The sequence below is a fragment of the Pleurodeles waltl genome, chromosome 5, assembly GCF_031143425.1.
Source record: "Pleurodeles waltl isolate 20211129_DDA chromosome 5, aPleWal1.hap1.20221129, whole genome shotgun sequence".
NCBI classification, from domain to species: domain Eukaryota; kingdom Metazoa; phylum Chordata; class Amphibia; order Caudata; family Salamandridae; genus Pleurodeles; species Pleurodeles waltl.
In genome coordinates, this window is record NC_090444.1 from 513,124,322 (window position 1) to 513,142,286 (window position 17,965).

The following is a 17,965-nucleotide window of genomic DNA, read 5'->3' on the forward strand; positions in this document are numbered from 1 at the left end:
TCCCAAAGGCCCCTGTCCACCCCGATAATGCCCAGGCTGCTGACCCTGCCCTGTGCCGGCAACCCCTTGTGTTGCTGGGGCATTACAATGCAAGATCGCATGTCGTCCCGAGCAGCGAGAGCATTCGTCTCGAAATTTACAGTATTCGCGGGTGCACAGACCCTTGTTGTAGTCCCAACAAGCGCCTGTCTTGGCGGGACCACTCCCTGCGGCAGACCCTCTCTTTGCCACAGTGCCTGCCCCACCCTGAGTGGGGCGCTCTCGACAGGGCCGGTAGGTAATGGGCAAACCACTGGCCGTAAACACTGTCTTACCGAATTTTGCGGGCCCCATAGTATGCTGCCAAAGATCCGTGTCAATCTCACCCCATTTAACCTCCTCATTGGCCGCCATTCTTGCCCGAAATTCCTCATCATACTGTACCCAGGCGTAACCGCCATAATTAAGATACGCCTTCCTAATGACGTCCATATATTTAAAGAGCGCCACAGCCCTTTTCAGGGAAGCGCTCACAATATACACTGGCATATATTAAGAACGCAGCCGTCCAATTTTTGATAGTGACCGGCACCTTCGGACGCATAGCAAGCTCGTTCTCCTCCTCCTTCGAACCCTCTTTTGCCCTGATTTCCCGATGCAACAATTTGAGCATCTCCACGTACTCCCCCTTCCAAATCTTTTCCTTAGTGGCCAACATTAAGTGGGCCCCCAGAGGTTTCACTGTCCCCATGTACGGCAACTTATTGGCCTTGTCTGCCCCGACAACAGACTTGCCTGTCCCCGATTCCGCTGCCTTCTCCTCCTTCGTCTCCCCACCGCCGAAGATGCCCCTTTGTCCTGCTGCGACCCTTTGTCTGCCTTGTCCCCTTCAACTTGATCAGGTCCGACCCTGACATCTGCGACGTAGACCCCTTTATATAGCCGGTCCTGAGTATTGCCTACCTTCGCTTCCACTGCCACCGAAACAGCCCCAGTGCGCACCGTACTGTGCCTCTTACCTGCCTTCAACACTTGAGGCCGCTCCAGTGTCCTCCTCCGTAGTGGAACTTGCTGTCTGCGATCCTGTTCTGGGGTCTGAAACGACTGAACAACAGCGTTAGACGCCCCCCCACTGGCGCTCCACCATGCACACTCGTCCTCCTCCCGCAGTTCTCCTTCCTCCAGACTGTCCTCATCAAAATCCAATTCCTCCATCACGTCAAGCCCCTCATCCTCCACAGACAGGGCGCCCCCAAAAAGCCTTGCCTGCACCTGAGCTGCATCCACTGAAAATTGCGCAGATCCTGTAAAGGCCTTACCAGGTTGCCGCCCCCGCAGAAAAGCCACGACGGGAGTGCAGAACCCACTCCGCCACTGCTCCCTGCGGAAACCCCCTTGGTCGCGGTCCCGCCGTCCGCAACTTCTCTAGACGTCCTCCGGCCGGCCGCGCTGGGACCCCGCATCACTTCCTCCTGGGGTCCTCAGGCCGCCCCTGACCCGCCCAGGTCCCGATGCAGCCGCTCATCACCCTGCCACGAAAAGCCCGGAGTGCCGGTAAATCCTACATGCAAGACGCTCCCCGAACCTTCAAAAACCTCCCAATCCCCTAACCCCTCACCCTCCCCCTCCTCACCACCCTCTACTCCGTCCTCCTCTACTCCCCTGACCTCCCCTCCGTCACCAAAACTCTCCTTGTATTCCGCCTGTGCGTAGGTGCGGCGAGGGGGGAGCATGCGTAAAGTAATACCATCCTCCTCTACCCCCCAAGATCCCCCTTCCTCACCATCACTCCAATCCCAACTTGTGGTCCCTCCTGCCACCATTACCTCCTCAGCCCCTTCTGACTTGCCTGAGGACTCCCCATCCCCCCCAGGATGACCTCCAACCACACGGCCCTGCCGCTCTGTGTCCTCTAGGTACAAAAACCCTTCCTCTTCCTTACCTGCCGTGGCCCCGATCTGCCTAGGGGACCTGGGCCCCCCGACCCGTACTGCCTGCTCTGCAGGCTCACCCGCCCTTTCATGAGCTTGGCATGGAGCCGCGACTCTGTGCAGCTCCTCTCACTCTCCTCCGCAGGCAGGCCCGGGCCGTGGACGCGCGGCCCGCCGAAATCCTCGGCTGCCGTGCGCCCAAGCCCAAGCTGCACAGAGTGCTGCTTCCCGGGGCGCGGGCGCGAAACCCAGCCCTGCGCAGACTTGGAGCCACAGGGAGGCCGGACCTCCGAGGCGGCGAGGCCCTCCCGCGGCCCCTTACAGCCGCGCCTCCAGCCCTGCACCTCCCTCTGCCCCTCCTCCTTAACGCGTTCCTGTCTTTCTGAGCCCGCGGCGAGGAGCAGGCGATCACCGCTGCCGCCACGCCACCGGAGGCCCGTCGCGGTGGGCGTGACAGGCCTTCCACACCCTCCTTCAAAATGGCCAGACGGCCAGCCTCCCACAGGAGACGGAGCGCCTCCTGCACCTTGCTCTCTGCTGCCATGGCACGTAAACGACTACCGAAAAACTTTCACCTGAGAACTGGATTTAGTTTATTGTTTTTTTTTTTTTTTTTTTTAACCAAGTTGAACCAAATACTGCTAAATACTATCCTAAGCACGCACACCAAAAATACCCTACTACCGGCTACTGTGTCGCACCAACAAAATAGTGCTGATACCTAAGATGGCAGGATTAAATACTTGCCGCCAATAGCCCAAAAGCACCCAACGGCGTCCATGGGCTATACCACTTCCCCAAACCTCCCGGGGGAGACCTCATTCTTCGGCGGTCTCCCCCGGGGCCTCCTTTTGCAAATGCTGGAAACAAGGAAGTGTAGAGGAGCTTTTTCTTACTTTTTGATAGGGAACAGACAGGCTCAGCTCTGGTGTCAGATTCAGTGGCGTGTTTGGAGTGTAGAAAAGTGTTTCCAATCTCTTGTACAATCAGTGCGAAAAGAAGCATTGTAAAAGCCAATAGGTCTCAGCTATGAGAGCTATTGGCTTTGGCAATGTTTTGTAGCCATGCTGTACCACAGCTCGGATGCTTTACAGTGTGGCTAAAACTCATTTCAATTTTAAAAAGTGCTATGACGCAGCTAAGACAAAAGCGCATTTATTTGAGTAAATTCATCATTATCTTTTATTTATTATTATATTTAGCCATGCTGCACAGCAGCCACGCATGTTATACAGCATGGCTACAAATCATTGCCAAGGTCGGCAAATGCCCCTGCTGTACTGCAAGAACAAAGGCACTGGCAGAGCCATCCGTCTCAAAGGCAAGACCTACATGCTTTGCCAATGCTAGTTACGTCCAAGCACAACACGCTGTGTTTCAGGATAAATCAATTAATCTCCCTATGCATGAAGAAAAAAAATTACATTTTGGCAAAAATTCCTACCATATAAAGAAAGAGAGCATTTGCGTCCATGTCCATGTCTTAATGAAAATATTTAGAAACTATCTGTTGTCCTAACATACACCCATTTCAAGGGAGAAAAGGGCTTCTATGAAGTGTATGAGACATAGTAAAAGATAGCTTCAGTTGGCTAGAGGTTCAACAAGGACGAAAGGGAAGAAGTTAAAATAAACATAGTACCTCAATCACACCGCGATCAGTAGAAGGACAGCAATCAAGCTGAAGCAATCAGTACTTGGTCAGTGCACCAACAGAACAAAGAGGAAATAAAGCCAGTATGCATTGGCAAATTAGAAGGTAGCAAATAAGAGAGACAATGAAGCCAACAAATGTAAAGCAATAGGTGAGCTGCAAGCCCCTTGTATATAGTATCTCTTGCAAGGGAGAGTACATGCAACACATGTGCTGGCCCAGACAAGACCTAACAATGAATTCTGCTTAAGAGGGGTATGCACTGTGAGCCTATCTTACATGGCTAAGGAATGGGCAGCACATTACAAACTCCGGTAGCCCACCTCAGGGGAAAAAAACACGATGGGTACGAATATAAATGTTAAGATACCGAAACACTTGTTTGTTCTTTTTTAAAGGTAACTAAAAAATAGCAGGACTAAATGGGAAATTTCCAAAAAGAGCACACATTTTCCCTGCAGATCTCAAGGAAAACCGTGAGGATTTGTTTACAAGTAATTAGTGTTTTGCTATAAATACACATTGGCTGTCATAGTCCATTGCTAGCCTAGCAGCTGTAATAGTAGTATTGATTAGCATGCCTATGTTGGGGCGTCATCAGTGTTCTCGGGCTGGCACTTGGCAAGTACCAATCCTTCTACTTGTTTTACATGGCGTCATCATGTTTAGTTTCAATAGCAGTGCCACGAGCACTGTTTGTCCTATCCTTGCCACAGAGGACTAGGAAAGAGGGACCAGATGATAAGAGAACTTTAAAAAAATAACTGCATTAAGCTAAGAATAAAACTCCAAAATCTTTCAAAAGCCCCTAAGTACTTTTAAACCTAGATAGAAACTCAGTAGAGACTTAGAAATAATTTTTCATAGCTGCCAATGGAACCATTGTTTGAACACAATTATTTTCTGTTTTTTTTCGGGCAAGATGGTATTCATTTTATCAGATACGGATGTGCTAATTGTAGATACTAAACCTTCCCACACTTCTCCATCCAACTTTTATAGCACCTGCAAAACGCTTCCACGACGCGCAGGTCTACAATCAGCCAGATTGGAGGTGCATAACTTAATACTCGTGCAGGAGTGCCTTAAGGCCTTCGTGTACTGTACAGTCAAGGATCTCAGCCAATGCTACTTGGCTGCTGCAAACGTGAAAGTTGGCACTGCACAATTATCAAGAGTATGGCTGTTTTTGTTTCTATAGAGTAAACTGTGTAGCCCAAGGATATTTACCCAAAAGAAAAAAAGCACAATATCTAATACCAACTGCAGTACATTGAACAAATTAAATTTCGCAAACAGTATCTCGAACATCAACATGCTCTATGGATAACTCGCCTAATACCCACCTGACAACATGGAGAGGCAGCCAAGATATCATAGGTATACATTGTCCCCAACTGATGCCAGCTTCCATCCCATCGGGATTTACATTTGATACAGATGATTTTGTGAACGCCTTCTAAACAGTCTACACAAACCGCATATAGATGCATAAGCCTGCCTGCAGGAAGGAAGCGAAAGGTTGTTCAGACAAAATGTATAGCGTACATTGCGACAGCTTTTAGAACACTGGTAACAAAAAATGACAGTACCGAGTGCAGTTTTTGGGAGATCAAGTGTGCCAACCCGCCATCCACGTACGTCATTCATATGTCACTGAATTAATAATGCACTCCTCCAACATTGCAGCTCAAAATAGTTGCTTGTAACTATCAGGTAGTATGCCTATACCTGGATTTCCCAAAAACGTTTTGAGTGAAGAATTACCACGAATAAGTTAACGCAGAGATATTTGCAAATTAGAGTCAGGTATTCAAGCTCTTTTAAAATTAATTTTAAGAGCCACTGAATGAATTACGAATTTCATCGACATAACGAAAGCATTTATTTAATCGTCAAGAATAGCAATTCATAAAACTAGTTAAAACAAAACACATAATATTTTCTACATAAATTAAAATATAAATAAAAACCATTAGCATTAAACTCATTCAGATCAAATCATCAATCAGTGCGCAAAATTTAAAACGTACAATATTAAATAAGCTAAAACAACAGATTCTATACTGTAGCTGATAGTCACAAGATTATATTTTTCAGAAAAACTCAAAAGTACCAGGCAACTTAGCCAAGGGTGATAAGCTCTTTTTGTCTTGTGGAGCAGGCCGCAAATATATATTTGACACAGCTGTTACAACCAGTAGTGACATATCACTTTTGCATACTCTATAGGCACTGACACGGTTAGAAAGTGTTAGAGTTTTGTATACAGGCACAATCCATTTTCTCCACAATGCTGCAAATCTTGGACAAAAGAAGAGAAAGTGTTCAGCAGTTTCATTGGTCCCCAAGACACAATCTGCACTTGCTATCGACATGTCCCATAGAAGACCACGGGGCCGTCAGAGCAGCAACAGGTAGAATGCTGTATCTAAACTGTAAAAACAAAGACTGAGCACGGGCTGGTCTAATTAAATCCATAAAAAGCTCCACTTCTGGATGTTGCTTGACTTGTAAAAATTCACTAGTGAGGCAAGCCAGTCCTGCCCACATGGATGAGCCGAGCAGATGCTTTTGCCCAGAATTTCTGTTTAACTAAGGGGACAGCATTAGATGTAATCAATTTGGGTTTATCCCAATAATGGGAAAAGCCAAGCTCTGCTCATGCTAATTTTAACTTCCTAAACTAACTTACTTAATCCAGAACCTTGGCTTGTCCCATTATATCCCTTAAACCCTCCCTATAAAGCTCTAATTCCTCCATCCTCCAAAGGCAGATCGAATATAGTAGAGGCTTTAAAATTGCCAAGTCTGCGATTGAAGTTAATCCTAGATCTAATTTAAGCGGTATCAACGGTGCACCCTTCCCCATCCCTGTGGTATACCTACGAAAATTATTATCTCTTACTACAAGAGTATTCAATTTGCTTAGGCACCACGACTCTGCCCCATACTGAGCTGCAACCCTTACCTAAGTTTTTTATATTTCCATTACAGGATTAATTGGTGTGCTCAGAGTTGCTCCATCCCTCTGCCCTAAGGCTCCCAGTGACTTACTATGTGGGAGCATTTCATAATGTGTGCATCCCAGTCGCCTGAATAAGATAATATGACTCCTAGATAATCAAACACAGTGACTCTTTCCAAACCAAGAGAGTTTAGGGTCACAAGACGTTCACCTGTTTCCTCCCAGAGCTGCATACTATCAACTTCGTTTTTGCTGCATTAACATTTAGCCCAAACTCATTACAGAACAAACAAAAATTATTGACTAGGTTCTGGAGACCTCTCTTTTGTTGCCAGTATGAGGGTATCATCCGCATAAAACAACCCCGGCATTTTCTGACCTGCCAGGCTGGGGGAGTCATTCACACAGTGCTTCAAATACTCAATGCAATTATTGATGTATGAAAGAAAGAAAGACACAGCCTTGCCGAACCCCCCTCTCAGCCTTAACTGGGTCTGTTAATTCACCATTATTACCACTTCTAATTTGTGCAAAAGTGTCTTAGTGTAAACAAATATTTAAAAGGTCAGGTGAGACACCTATATTCTGGAGCGCACACCACAGGAATTCCCCTAGGAATTAGGTCAAAGGCTACTTGAATATCAATATAAGCTACATATAGGTCCCCCCCTTATGTCCACAATCTTCCATCTAATCAATACAAATCTCAAACCCTGGTCTACAGCACTTACTGCTGGTCTAAATACTGCCTGTAAACTTGATTTAGCCCCATTTTCCTCGATCTAATCTAACAACCTGTCTAAAATTTGTTTGGAAAAAATATTTGCAGATAATGGAACAGACTGATCGGCTGATAATTTACGGGGTCCCTCTGGTTGCCCTTTGTAAAAAGAAGGACTATTTCTGCCCCCTTCCAAGTGGGTGGCATTTGCACACCTGCTGCTACTGCACTGCACACAAAATTAATTTAACATGGCCAAATATCCGTATCAGACTTATACAGGTCCCCTGGTATTTTATCGAGGCCAGGGACCTTGTCCCACTTAAGTGAGCTAATGGCCACCAAAGTTTCAGTTAACGAAAACTCAAGTGGAGTTGATCTCTTCCCCCCCATCATTGCCACTCACTTCTAGTCTGGGATTATCAAAGCAGAAAAAAGGGGTCCAAAATATGAAGTCCATTCTTCTGATTGAACTGACGACACCGTTGGAGACTGGGGGAGCCCACTGTCATGTGATACCAATTTCCAAAACCGTCTTTGGTCATTAAGCCTGGTGGCTTCCATGATGTTTTCCTAATATTTTATCTCCTATTGCCTCCTGGCCCGTGTTAATTCCAACCTATTTCTTGCCCTAGTTTGTTTTATAGAATAATTATCCCCACTTTTCAGTGCCTTTAATAGCCCTTTTTTGGTTTCCCAGCATATTTAGTATAGCACCCTCTGATTCACTTGGCCTCTCCTAACCTGCTAGTTTTTTAACAATATCCCTTTAAGGGAATCGTAAAGGTTCAAATACACTTCTGCTATCTTCCCATGACTGAGGCCAAGTGTAAGCATAATTTCCATTTAGTTTGACAGCTGTTTGTAAAGACAGTCTTAAATGTTTCCCATTTGACATTAAGCTTGTTATTGGTCCCTTTAAGTTGGTGCCCAAGAACACCAAAACCAGAGTCATCTAAACATGAGAACACATTTCTAACAGAGAGCAGCAATGGACTGTGATTGCTCTCTTCATGCTCCAACACCTCCATGTCAACCAAATAGCCCCACAGATGAATATCTAGAAGTACAAGATTAATGCGGCTCCTATGTATCCCACGTCTAAACGTTGGGGCTAAATTGGCATCCGAACGAGAACTACCATTATGCCCGGAGTCCATGTGACAGAGTGATGTCAACAACCTGCAACGAGTCAACCTACATCCATTAGGTGCAGCCAATTGCGGGTTGCCCCATAATTGGTCCTCTTCCCTGCAAAGTTCATGAGCCACTAAGTAAGGTTTGAAGGTGGTATTAAAATCCCTGCCATGAGGACATAGAAATCTCTTTTGCACCCTGAAAACAAGTTATCTAGCATACATAGAGTTTCTGACTCTGCTCTTACCCACACTTCTGTTATAAATGTTTATCAGAAGGAGTGGGATCTCTATTTATTGAAAAGACTAGTCCCTGATTATCGGCGGAGCTAAAATCTAATTCTCTTGCTTTAAACTTCAGATTACTGCTAAACCAGATTGATAAGCCTCCTAAGGGCCTGCCAGAAACCGTCCCAAGAGCGGGGATCCAAAAGCTTTTAAAACTAGGCCTATGCCTGGGCTCCATAGCCCCCTTTTCCTGAAAAATGCAGATCTTGTGCTGGTCTATAAAACTCCCCCAAGTCAGATTACTAAATTTGGCCTCTAGACCTGCCATATTCCAATTTATGATAGTAGCCAGACACTTCAAAATAGGAGAGTTACGAACTGGGAGTGCATCAAATAAATCTTGGCCACCTGTCCCTCCCTCTTGAAATTGGATTGGGTGCCACTGGGGGATTTGTTGATTCTGTACTAGAGAGCTTAAGTATTCAGGCCCATATGGGCCCCCGCCATCAGTCCCCTTAGGAAGGGGTCGAAATTCGACTGGGGAACCGAGAGTCCACAATTTTCTGAAAGGATCCCTCCTCTGAACATTACTACAGTGGAACGTTGCAGATCCTTGACAACTCCAAGAGGCACATTCTCTAAAACCCCACTGCTATCCCAGTGAAACGCACTAGCCCCCTAGCTACTGTGCCTCCCTCTTTGTTAAACCTTGCCGCTTGCCAGTTAGCATGTTCCCTATCACTTCTATTCCTTGAAATGTATCCCCAGCCCCATTAAATGTGGAGGAATCTGTGGTACTCTGCTGTTGCTGCTCCAAGGTTATCACAATAGGTATAGCCCCCTGGGGCTTATGGGGCTCAGTATCAGCTCCTATTGAAGGAAAAACAGCCCGGCTATGAATGACAGAGCTAACCAGGTCTCTGAAGGGTGAGAAACCCCAAACGGACCTACCATCGGTGCTGGACAAGATGGAGGCAATGACCGATGAGAAGTTAGTTTAGATAGAAGTTCATTTGCAAGCATTTGAAAAACTTTCCCCAAATTCTCCTCAACAGAGAGATGCTCAAGAACTTGTTGGAATCTCTTCTCTATCTCCTCCGCAAGCGAATCTGCTGAGAGACCATTTATAACAGCTGGAACCACCTCGGCCCCTTTTCAATCCGTTCCTGGCTCTGTGAATACAGTATTACATGCACGTTTACTCTTAATGGGTTTCCCAGTACGTTTCCTTTTTCCTCGAGCAACCATTTTCCTACCTGGCTGGCAATATTCTAAACAATCCTCTGCAACTGCAGGTTTGACCAAAGATGTAACAGAGGGGTTTGCAGGCTGCTTCTCCTCGGCATAGCCCAATACAGACCCCTGATGACTGGGTGACAGTATTAACTGGGGCATAGAAGAAGACCACAGTTGAACAGCAGAAGCAAGCGAGCAACACTGCAAAGCCACCTCTCTGCAGACTCATTCTCCCTTTCGAGAGCTCTGAGAGATTTTTGTAAAAACCCATCCAAGTTATTGTTCCCTGACGGGTTGCTTGCCTCGGAGGGTAATTTGCGCTTGCCCATCTTGCTCCGTCAATTAGGAAATTCAAAAGGTTGTCACCATCAAAAATCACCTAGCCCTTCTTACAGCAAAGGGCATAAAATTAGTAGCGGTTGCGTTCCTGTTTACAGTTTTAGTCCTGGGCCGGCGTTGGAGGGGTGGCCCAGCCTCTTGCAGATGATGACGGGCCTGCTTTTTGCCTGGTCCTCGCCCAGGTACGCACCCAAGTGCGTCCGGCGCTGCAGGTGGGCGCAATGGATTTTATGTGCCTCTTGGCACTCTGGTGGATGTCAGCAGCATGACCCTGGCTGCAAGCAATGGTGGGAGGCACCTAGTTCCGTGAAGCGTGTCCCCCACTGCAGATGAGCGTGATGTATTTTATGCACCCTCTGGCGCTCTGGCGGATGTCAGCGGCATGTCCCTGGCCGCAAGCAATGCTGGGAGGGTGAGTTCTCCAGCCCCTAGTCCTGTGAAGAAGACCCGTGCTGCGGGTGAGCACGATGGATTTTATGCGCCTCCTGGCACTCTGGTGGATGTCAGCGGCACGACCCTGGCCGCAAGCAATGCTGGGAGGGCGAGTTTTGCATTCCCCAGTCTGGTGAAGTGTACTGCGCTGCGGGTCAGTGTGATGGATTTTATGCACCTCGTGGCGCTCTGTTGGATGTCAGCGGCACGTCCCTGGCCACAAGCAATGCTGGGAGGGTGAGTTCTCCAGCCCCTAGTCCCGTGAACAGTGTCCCCAAACAGCCACTGAAATGTGCCTGTAAATATGAAACTACTGCCCTGTCTGTCTCAATCACTCTCTCTCTTCCACTCCTTCCCTCCCTCTCTATTCAGGAAAAATGTCATACATTTGTTTCACTGAATATTTGTAAATGAACAAATAAAATTCTACTCAAGGAACACATGGTACACAGAAAATGCAGTTTCCATACTGACGGTGAGGATAGGTCCAATAATTCTCAATGCCCTGTAGTTGATAAAATACATAGACTGGCCGAACCTAGGTTACACAAATCCCCCTGGGCGTGTTTGTGTAATAGCACTTTACCCTAGGGCTTGAGGGCTGCTCTGGTCTCATAGTTTTCACTCGCTCGCAGTGCACAGACACTGTAGAAGATGCGTATCACAAAAACATCACACACAGGCGTTCCTGGTTTCCAGTGCCTGACAGGAAGAGATTTATGTTGTGCCATGGCAGCTATGCATATTGGCCATTCTTCAGGTAAGTATTTTAACTCACGAAATAAGCAGGGAAATGAGATTTCACTTGAGAAGGGACCAAAACTAATAATAATAATAACTGGAAGTATATCTTTTAAGCATGATCAAACGTAAGCTCTGGTTTACATTGCCAGTGCAATGGGCATGTCTTACCTGCTCTGGCAGATGCTTGGATGTAGGCGACCTAGAACCAAGCAAATATGATTAAGGTTGGAGCTGCATTAACGGGGCAGCATTACCTTCCAGCACAACCAAAAGGCTCGGTTCACAATGCTACTGCTGCTTTCCAGGCAGATTCTTGATAGAGAACACGACAAGAGGCAACTTGAAAATCTAATGCTAGTATGCTGGGAAAGAAAGCTAAAATAGAAGACACTAGAGAAGACAGGCTGTTAAGTGGATCGTTTGCAACACTTAGTACAGCATGCTACAGAGCTGAACATCACTATTTCAAGATGGCCCACGGAATGTGCACCCTGGTGTGAGGTGGCGATCTTGGAATGTTTTTTTCTTAAAACGAAAAGAAAAAACATTCCAAGGTGGGTACTATGCATGTGCACACATATCATAATTCTATGTCAGGACCGGAGGCTTCGGATTATGCTTTCTCTTTCTTTACTTAGGAAAATACAGCACCCAATCAACACTAAGTAACACAAAAAACTATATATCCCAGCAATCCTGGTAGTCCATAGTGCCCAATCCCAGGCCTGCATTTCATATAAATGTCTGTCCCTTTACTCCTTCCTCTTTCTTTGCTGCTTGCAGCTATAAGCTAAGTACTCCTATGTGTTTCTTATTATATGTAGATTTCATGCTTGATGTGTTACATTACCTTCGGCCGTGGAGCGGGAGCAGGAATCGAGCGGCGCTCATTTGAGGAATCCTCTAATTTTTCACATGCTGTCGCACCCGGGGTCGGCCGACCTCTTTAGATAGGAATGGATCGGCTGCGTCGGGTGCCAACTTCTGTTTATGTTGAAGCGGAGCACTTCTGCTGGGCGTTTTCTGTATTTTGCTCCCAGATATCTGAAGTGTTTTTTCTGTCCTCCAGTGGAGGACAGTCAAGCGCTGTCCTCTTTCTATCTCCAGGATCACAAATGCAAGTGAGGCAGTTCCTGGCTTCGTTTCTCTGTTGGGGATTTTCTCGGGTGCAACGCAAGTCAGAGAAGTTTTATTCCCCTGTTAGAACGCTCGACAGGGTGCAAAAATGGTGCAGGTCCTTTGCCCTAGGCAAAATTGTGCAGGTGCTCCCTCCACTCTGATTTTAGGCCGTTTTTTGAGAGATTTTGTCTCATAATTATCAGGAGTTTCTCCTGTTGTTTAATCTGCCGGGGCATTCCACCCCACCCCCCTTTTTTTGAACTCCTTCATCTTCTCTTGTCTGGTGACATGGTGTATTACACGGATGAGGAAGAATATTTTCAAGATGAGGCAGAAGTGCACTATGATTACCAAATGGAGGAGAGACTCGTTCAGGCCTTGGGTCACCATGTACAGGATTCAGTTAACCAAGCCTTGATTAAGGCTTAGAAGCCTTTTCCTCAACCTCTTAAGAAGTTTGGACAGAGAGAACTAATGGGGTGATCCCCCTCCGAGACGCTGTCTAGAGAAAGTCAGATTTCTGATGTGGGCCTTGCCCCAAGGGCCTCAGTGGAAACTCTGTCCTCCGCAGACATTTTTTCACAAATGGCTTCTTCGGTCCTCAAAGACCACAAACACGGCCTTGGAGTTTCTTCTGACCCTCCTGTTCCTTTTCTGGCTTCTGCGCCACAGCACACTGAGGTTTCTCACTCCCCTGCTTTGCAGTCTTCGAACTCTGAACAAGGGCTAAGCGACACAAAACTTTCAAGCAAGAGTAAACTTAAAACCCATCATACTTCAACTGATACCATGACTCAGAAGAACCTGTTTTTTGATCCGGAAAGTATAATTAATCTGGAGGATATCGGGGGCGCGGGGTGAGCGGCGCCGCCGCACCGGCGCGCGAGGCGCGAGTGTGACCCGGAGGACCGGGGGCCCTCCCTGACCGCCTGGGCGGCTTGCGGTGCTGCGCTGGGGCCGTGGCGGAGGCCCTGGCCCCCGAGATCCCTCTGCTGGGGGGAATTTAAATTTGAAGGCGTGCTGGGGACCAGGACCCAGCTGAAAAGCGGAGTGGTGCCCGGGGGGGCAGGGAAGTGAATCGAAGACCGGGGGGGTGGAAGGAGAAGACGAGCGGTGACGCCCCCGCCCCCCCCGTCCCTGCAGCAACAAGAGGGGACTCCAGGGCCTGGGGACTTGGCTCCGGCCTCTCTCGGGCCTGAGCCCAGGTGGAGCGCGAGCTGGACTGCGGCAAAATCTGGACTGCGAGCCGAGCGGTGGAGGGCAACACCTTGAGGCAAGTGGATACCCTGGGTTCCGGGTCGTGCTTGGTTGACTTTAGACCCTGGTCGGAACGACCTGAGAGATCGAGAGCGCGATCGCGACGGCACGAGGCCTACAATGGAGGCGCAGAGCCCTTAAGGTGGAGAGACCTGGGTCTGGGTCTCGGACGGGTCCCCCCCAACTGGTGGAGAGAGCGAGAAAAGGAGCTGAAAAGAAGGGACCAACGGTGTCATTGCCGGCCGTCCTTACGTGATCAGACACAGCGAACCCACCCACAGTCCATGGTACTTAACAACGCACTAAATTCTCAGGCTTGAAACCGCGTTAAGGAAGGTGTGGCCCACCTGACGCCCGCCTCAAGTGCCACGATGGGGAAGGATAAAACGAACAAACAACCTCCGCCCTCCCAACAAAAAATCGACCAGTTCACCACTGCGACGGGCCAACGAGGAGTGGGAGAAGTGGCTGGTGGGGGTTCAACCCCGGACGGGGTGAGTGCCATTCTCCAAGCTATTCAATCATCGCAGATAGCCGTGGAAACGAAAATTGGTGAGGTGCGAGTGGACATGGGCCTCATCAGACAGGACCTTAGAAATGCTGTAACCCGAATTACGGAAGTGGAAACCCGAGTCTCCCAAACCGAAACTGATTTGTCTGACCTCAAAGCCAAAGTAGCCCAGCTGCAGTCCCGAACCGGCGAGCTTCACCGTCGTGCAGAAGATGCGGAAAACCGGGCCAGGCGCAACAACCTACGCTTCATAGGTTTCCCGGAGGGCATAGAGGATGACAAGGCCGCCGAATTCCTGGAGACGTGGATCAAATCTTGGATGCCTGACCAATCCCTCTCGCCCTTGATTGCAATTGAAAGAGCCCACAGGGCGCTTGCGCCTCGCCCACCTCCGGGCGGTCCGAAGCGCCCGATGATCGCACGATTCCTTAACTTTAAGGACAGAGACAATATCCTCAGGGAAGCAAGGCGGCAAGATGGTACGCAGTGGGAAAACCACAAAATCCTAATTTTCCCGGACTACACCAGAGAAGTCCAGACCCGCCGTAGGTCGTACGAACATGTTAAGCAAAAACTAAGGGCAATGCAGCTCTCGTACATGCTCCTTTTCCCCGCTCGCCTCAAAGTCCTCATGACTGGGAAAGCTTACTTTTTTGATTCCCCGGAGGAGGCTTGGGACTGGCTGACGGAGGAGGGCATTGGAGCCAGAAAGGGTCCCCCTGGGACCACTGGAAGAACCCCACATGTCGGGCCCTCACCATCAGAGGGGCCCCGGAGGAGCAGGCGGCGCACCAGATCCCGGAGAGGCAGACAGAAAGACACGATCGCTCCTGCAGAGAACGAAGCAGCCCGGGACTCTAGTCCTCAGACTAAATCTAACATTGAGACTCTTCCGGTGGCCCGAACACCGTCCCAACCCGCCGAGGATGGGCGATTGAGTCAGTCTCCGGTACTCGGCTGACAGGAGATGTAGGACCCCTGCGCGAGACGTAAGGGGATTTGGGCTTCGCCTGATCCTCTCAGGCGACCCCTAGCGAGATTAACATTGATGACTCCGGAGGCTTCCTAGAGTATGGTGTTGAACGCTTGTTTTGTGACTACTAATTGCAATTGATCCGAAAGAAAGGAGGGGTCCACCACTCCACCCCAATGACAGTTTTACTGGCTGTCTGGTTTTGGTTGGGTACATGGGCGACAGATGCTTCCGGGGGGGGAGTATGGGGAGGGGGGGAGTTTAGGGGGGAGGGGAAGTTCAAGTTAGGTTTAAGAGGCGACAAGTTGGTTAGCCTGGTTTGTAGATTTAAAATTTTACGGTCATGTCCGAAACGGTCATCCCTGGGCTTGCTCCCGCACATCCAAACATGCCCAACAGTGTTACACCTCACGCTTGGTCCTCAGTAACCCAGGTCCTCTCCTGGAATGTAAACGGCCTGTTAGACAAGATCAAACGATCTGCAGTATTTAACACCCTCCGCAGGTATTCTCCCTCAGTAGTTCTACTACAAGAGACCCATCTTCTTGGGTCCAGATGCCCTATGCTTGCGAGAGGAGGATACGATAGGGTATATCATGCAGGGTTTTCCAGAGGCTCTAGAGGAGTGGCCATTCTGCTCCACCGATCTCTGCCCATGGTAATCACTTCCACGCAATCTGACTCACAAGGTAGATTCATGGTGGTCACGGGGACTCTTCACGGACAACCGCTAAACTTGGTGTGCGCCTATGCGCCCCTGGCAAATCACGACTCCTTCCTACTTTCGCTCCACCGAGTAACCTCAGGATTACCCCAAGGAACTACCCTGCTGGGAGGCGACTTTAACGCAGTCCTCGACCCAAGGCTGGACATTTCTGGGGAAGCTACCATACATAGATCCAAGCGGGCCTCAGCCCTAAGTAGTTGGGCGGAGAGCCTTGGCTTGTGTGAGGTGTGGCGCACCTGGCATCCCAGGGAGCGCCAATACACACATACCTCGGCAGCCCACCAGACGCAATCCAGAATAGACCTGGTATTCATGCCCGCCCTAGATTTCTTAAAAGTAGCAGGAGCTGAGATTCTTCCACGGGGGGTCTCCGATCATGCGCCAATACGGATCCGGCTGGGTAGAGCAGACCCTGCCAGACGGCCTATGTGGCGCTTGAACGCGTGGCACTTACAAGATACAGAGTACACCCAAGAGATCAGGTTGCACCTCGACCAATACTTCGAATTAAATGAAGGCTCGGTTCGATCCCCAGGAATGCTATGGGCTGCTTGCAAGGCCACTATTAGAGGACATGCCAGAAGCATTCTTCGGTCCCGTGAACGAGATCATAATTCCCAAATCACCGAGCTAGAGAACAAGGCCCGGAGACTCGAATGCCAACATATAAACTTGGCATCGGCCACGACCATGAGGAAACTGACCAGGGTAAGAGAAGATATTAAACATATAATGCTAGATTCGGCCAAGCACATGTGGAGAGCCTCAGCAAGCCGAATTTATGGATGGGGGGATAAAAACGGGAAACTACTGCATTGGCTGGCCACCCGCCCCATGGCTAACAGTATTATACCGGAGATCTTAGATGACTCAGACACCCTTGTCAAAACAGCAGTGGAAATCGCACATAGCTTCGCCTCCTACTACGCCCGTCTATACGCCAGGCATCCACGCCCTGCTGTTGAGAGAGAGTCCCCCCTACTAAATGAGATTACCCTTCCCGTGGTAACTCCAGAGGCGAGAGACAGACTGGACGAGGCCATCGGTCTTGTGGAAGTCTGCAGCGCAATATCGGGACTGGCATCAGGCAAAACACCAGGCCCCGACGGCTTTCCAGCGGAATTTTATAGTAAATGTAGCGATATTCTGGGTCCCCACCTGCTCAACATGTACGAAGAAGCGGAGAATCAAGGCCGCTTCCCAACAGAGATTGATCAAGCCACTATTGTGGTGATCCCCAAAACTCAACCCCCATCACGACAATGTTCAGCGTACCGGCCTATCTCGCTCCTAAATGTGGAAGTCAAGGTGCTCTCTTCGATCCTTGCTTCCAGACTGAGGGAGGTAATGCCCACGCTGGTGCACCCTGACCAGTGTGGTTTTATGCCCACTCGTAGCACAAGACACTGCATCAGACGATTACATCTTGCTTTGGCGCACCGCAAAGTGCTATCGCATACGCAGTTGGCACTGCTTTTACTCGACTTCGAAAAAGCCTTTGATACGGTAGATTGGTCCTTCCTCAATCAGGTCCTATGTAAAAACGGGCTTGGACCTAAATTCCGGGGACTGGTGAAACTCCTATACTCTAACCCGACGGCTCGAATCAGGGTGAACGGAGTAGTCTCCGACCCAATCCCCATTGGTCGTGGGACTCGACAGGGATGCCCGTTATCTCCCCTGCTCTTCGCACTAGTGATAGAGCCACTGACGATATTAATGATAGGCGACCCACTGATCGAGGGCTGGCATTGGCCCTCTGGTTCGGAAGACAGAGTGGCTTTGTACGCAGATGATGTGCTCCTGTATATCTCTAATCCATCCAAAAGCGTCCCACGCGTCCTAGAGATCCTTAGACTTTTCGCGGAAGCCTCAGGGCTGACCCTGAACCCAGCCAAATCTTTACTGATCCCCCTTCATCGCTCACACGACTGTATAGATTGGCAACGGAATATCCTGATACGGAGAAACAGCTTTAAATATCTTGGGATACATATCTCACTTCTCCCC

At 48.9% G+C, this 17,965-nt stretch overlaps 1 protein-coding gene across 1 annotated transcript in view; it reads right to left on the reverse strand.

Moving 5' to 3' along the window:
* Positions 1 to 17,965, reverse strand: part of HECA (hdc homolog, cell cycle regulator) — a 221,165-nt gene that overhangs the window by 40,839 nt on the left and 162,361 nt on the right. Inside the window, exon 3 of the mRNA XM_069234306.1 lies at positions 4,911 to 5,065. Coding sequence (XP_069090407.1) covers positions 4,911 to 5,065 — 155 coding nt within the window. The remainder of the gene's footprint in view (positions 1 to 4,910; positions 5,066 to 17,965) is intronic.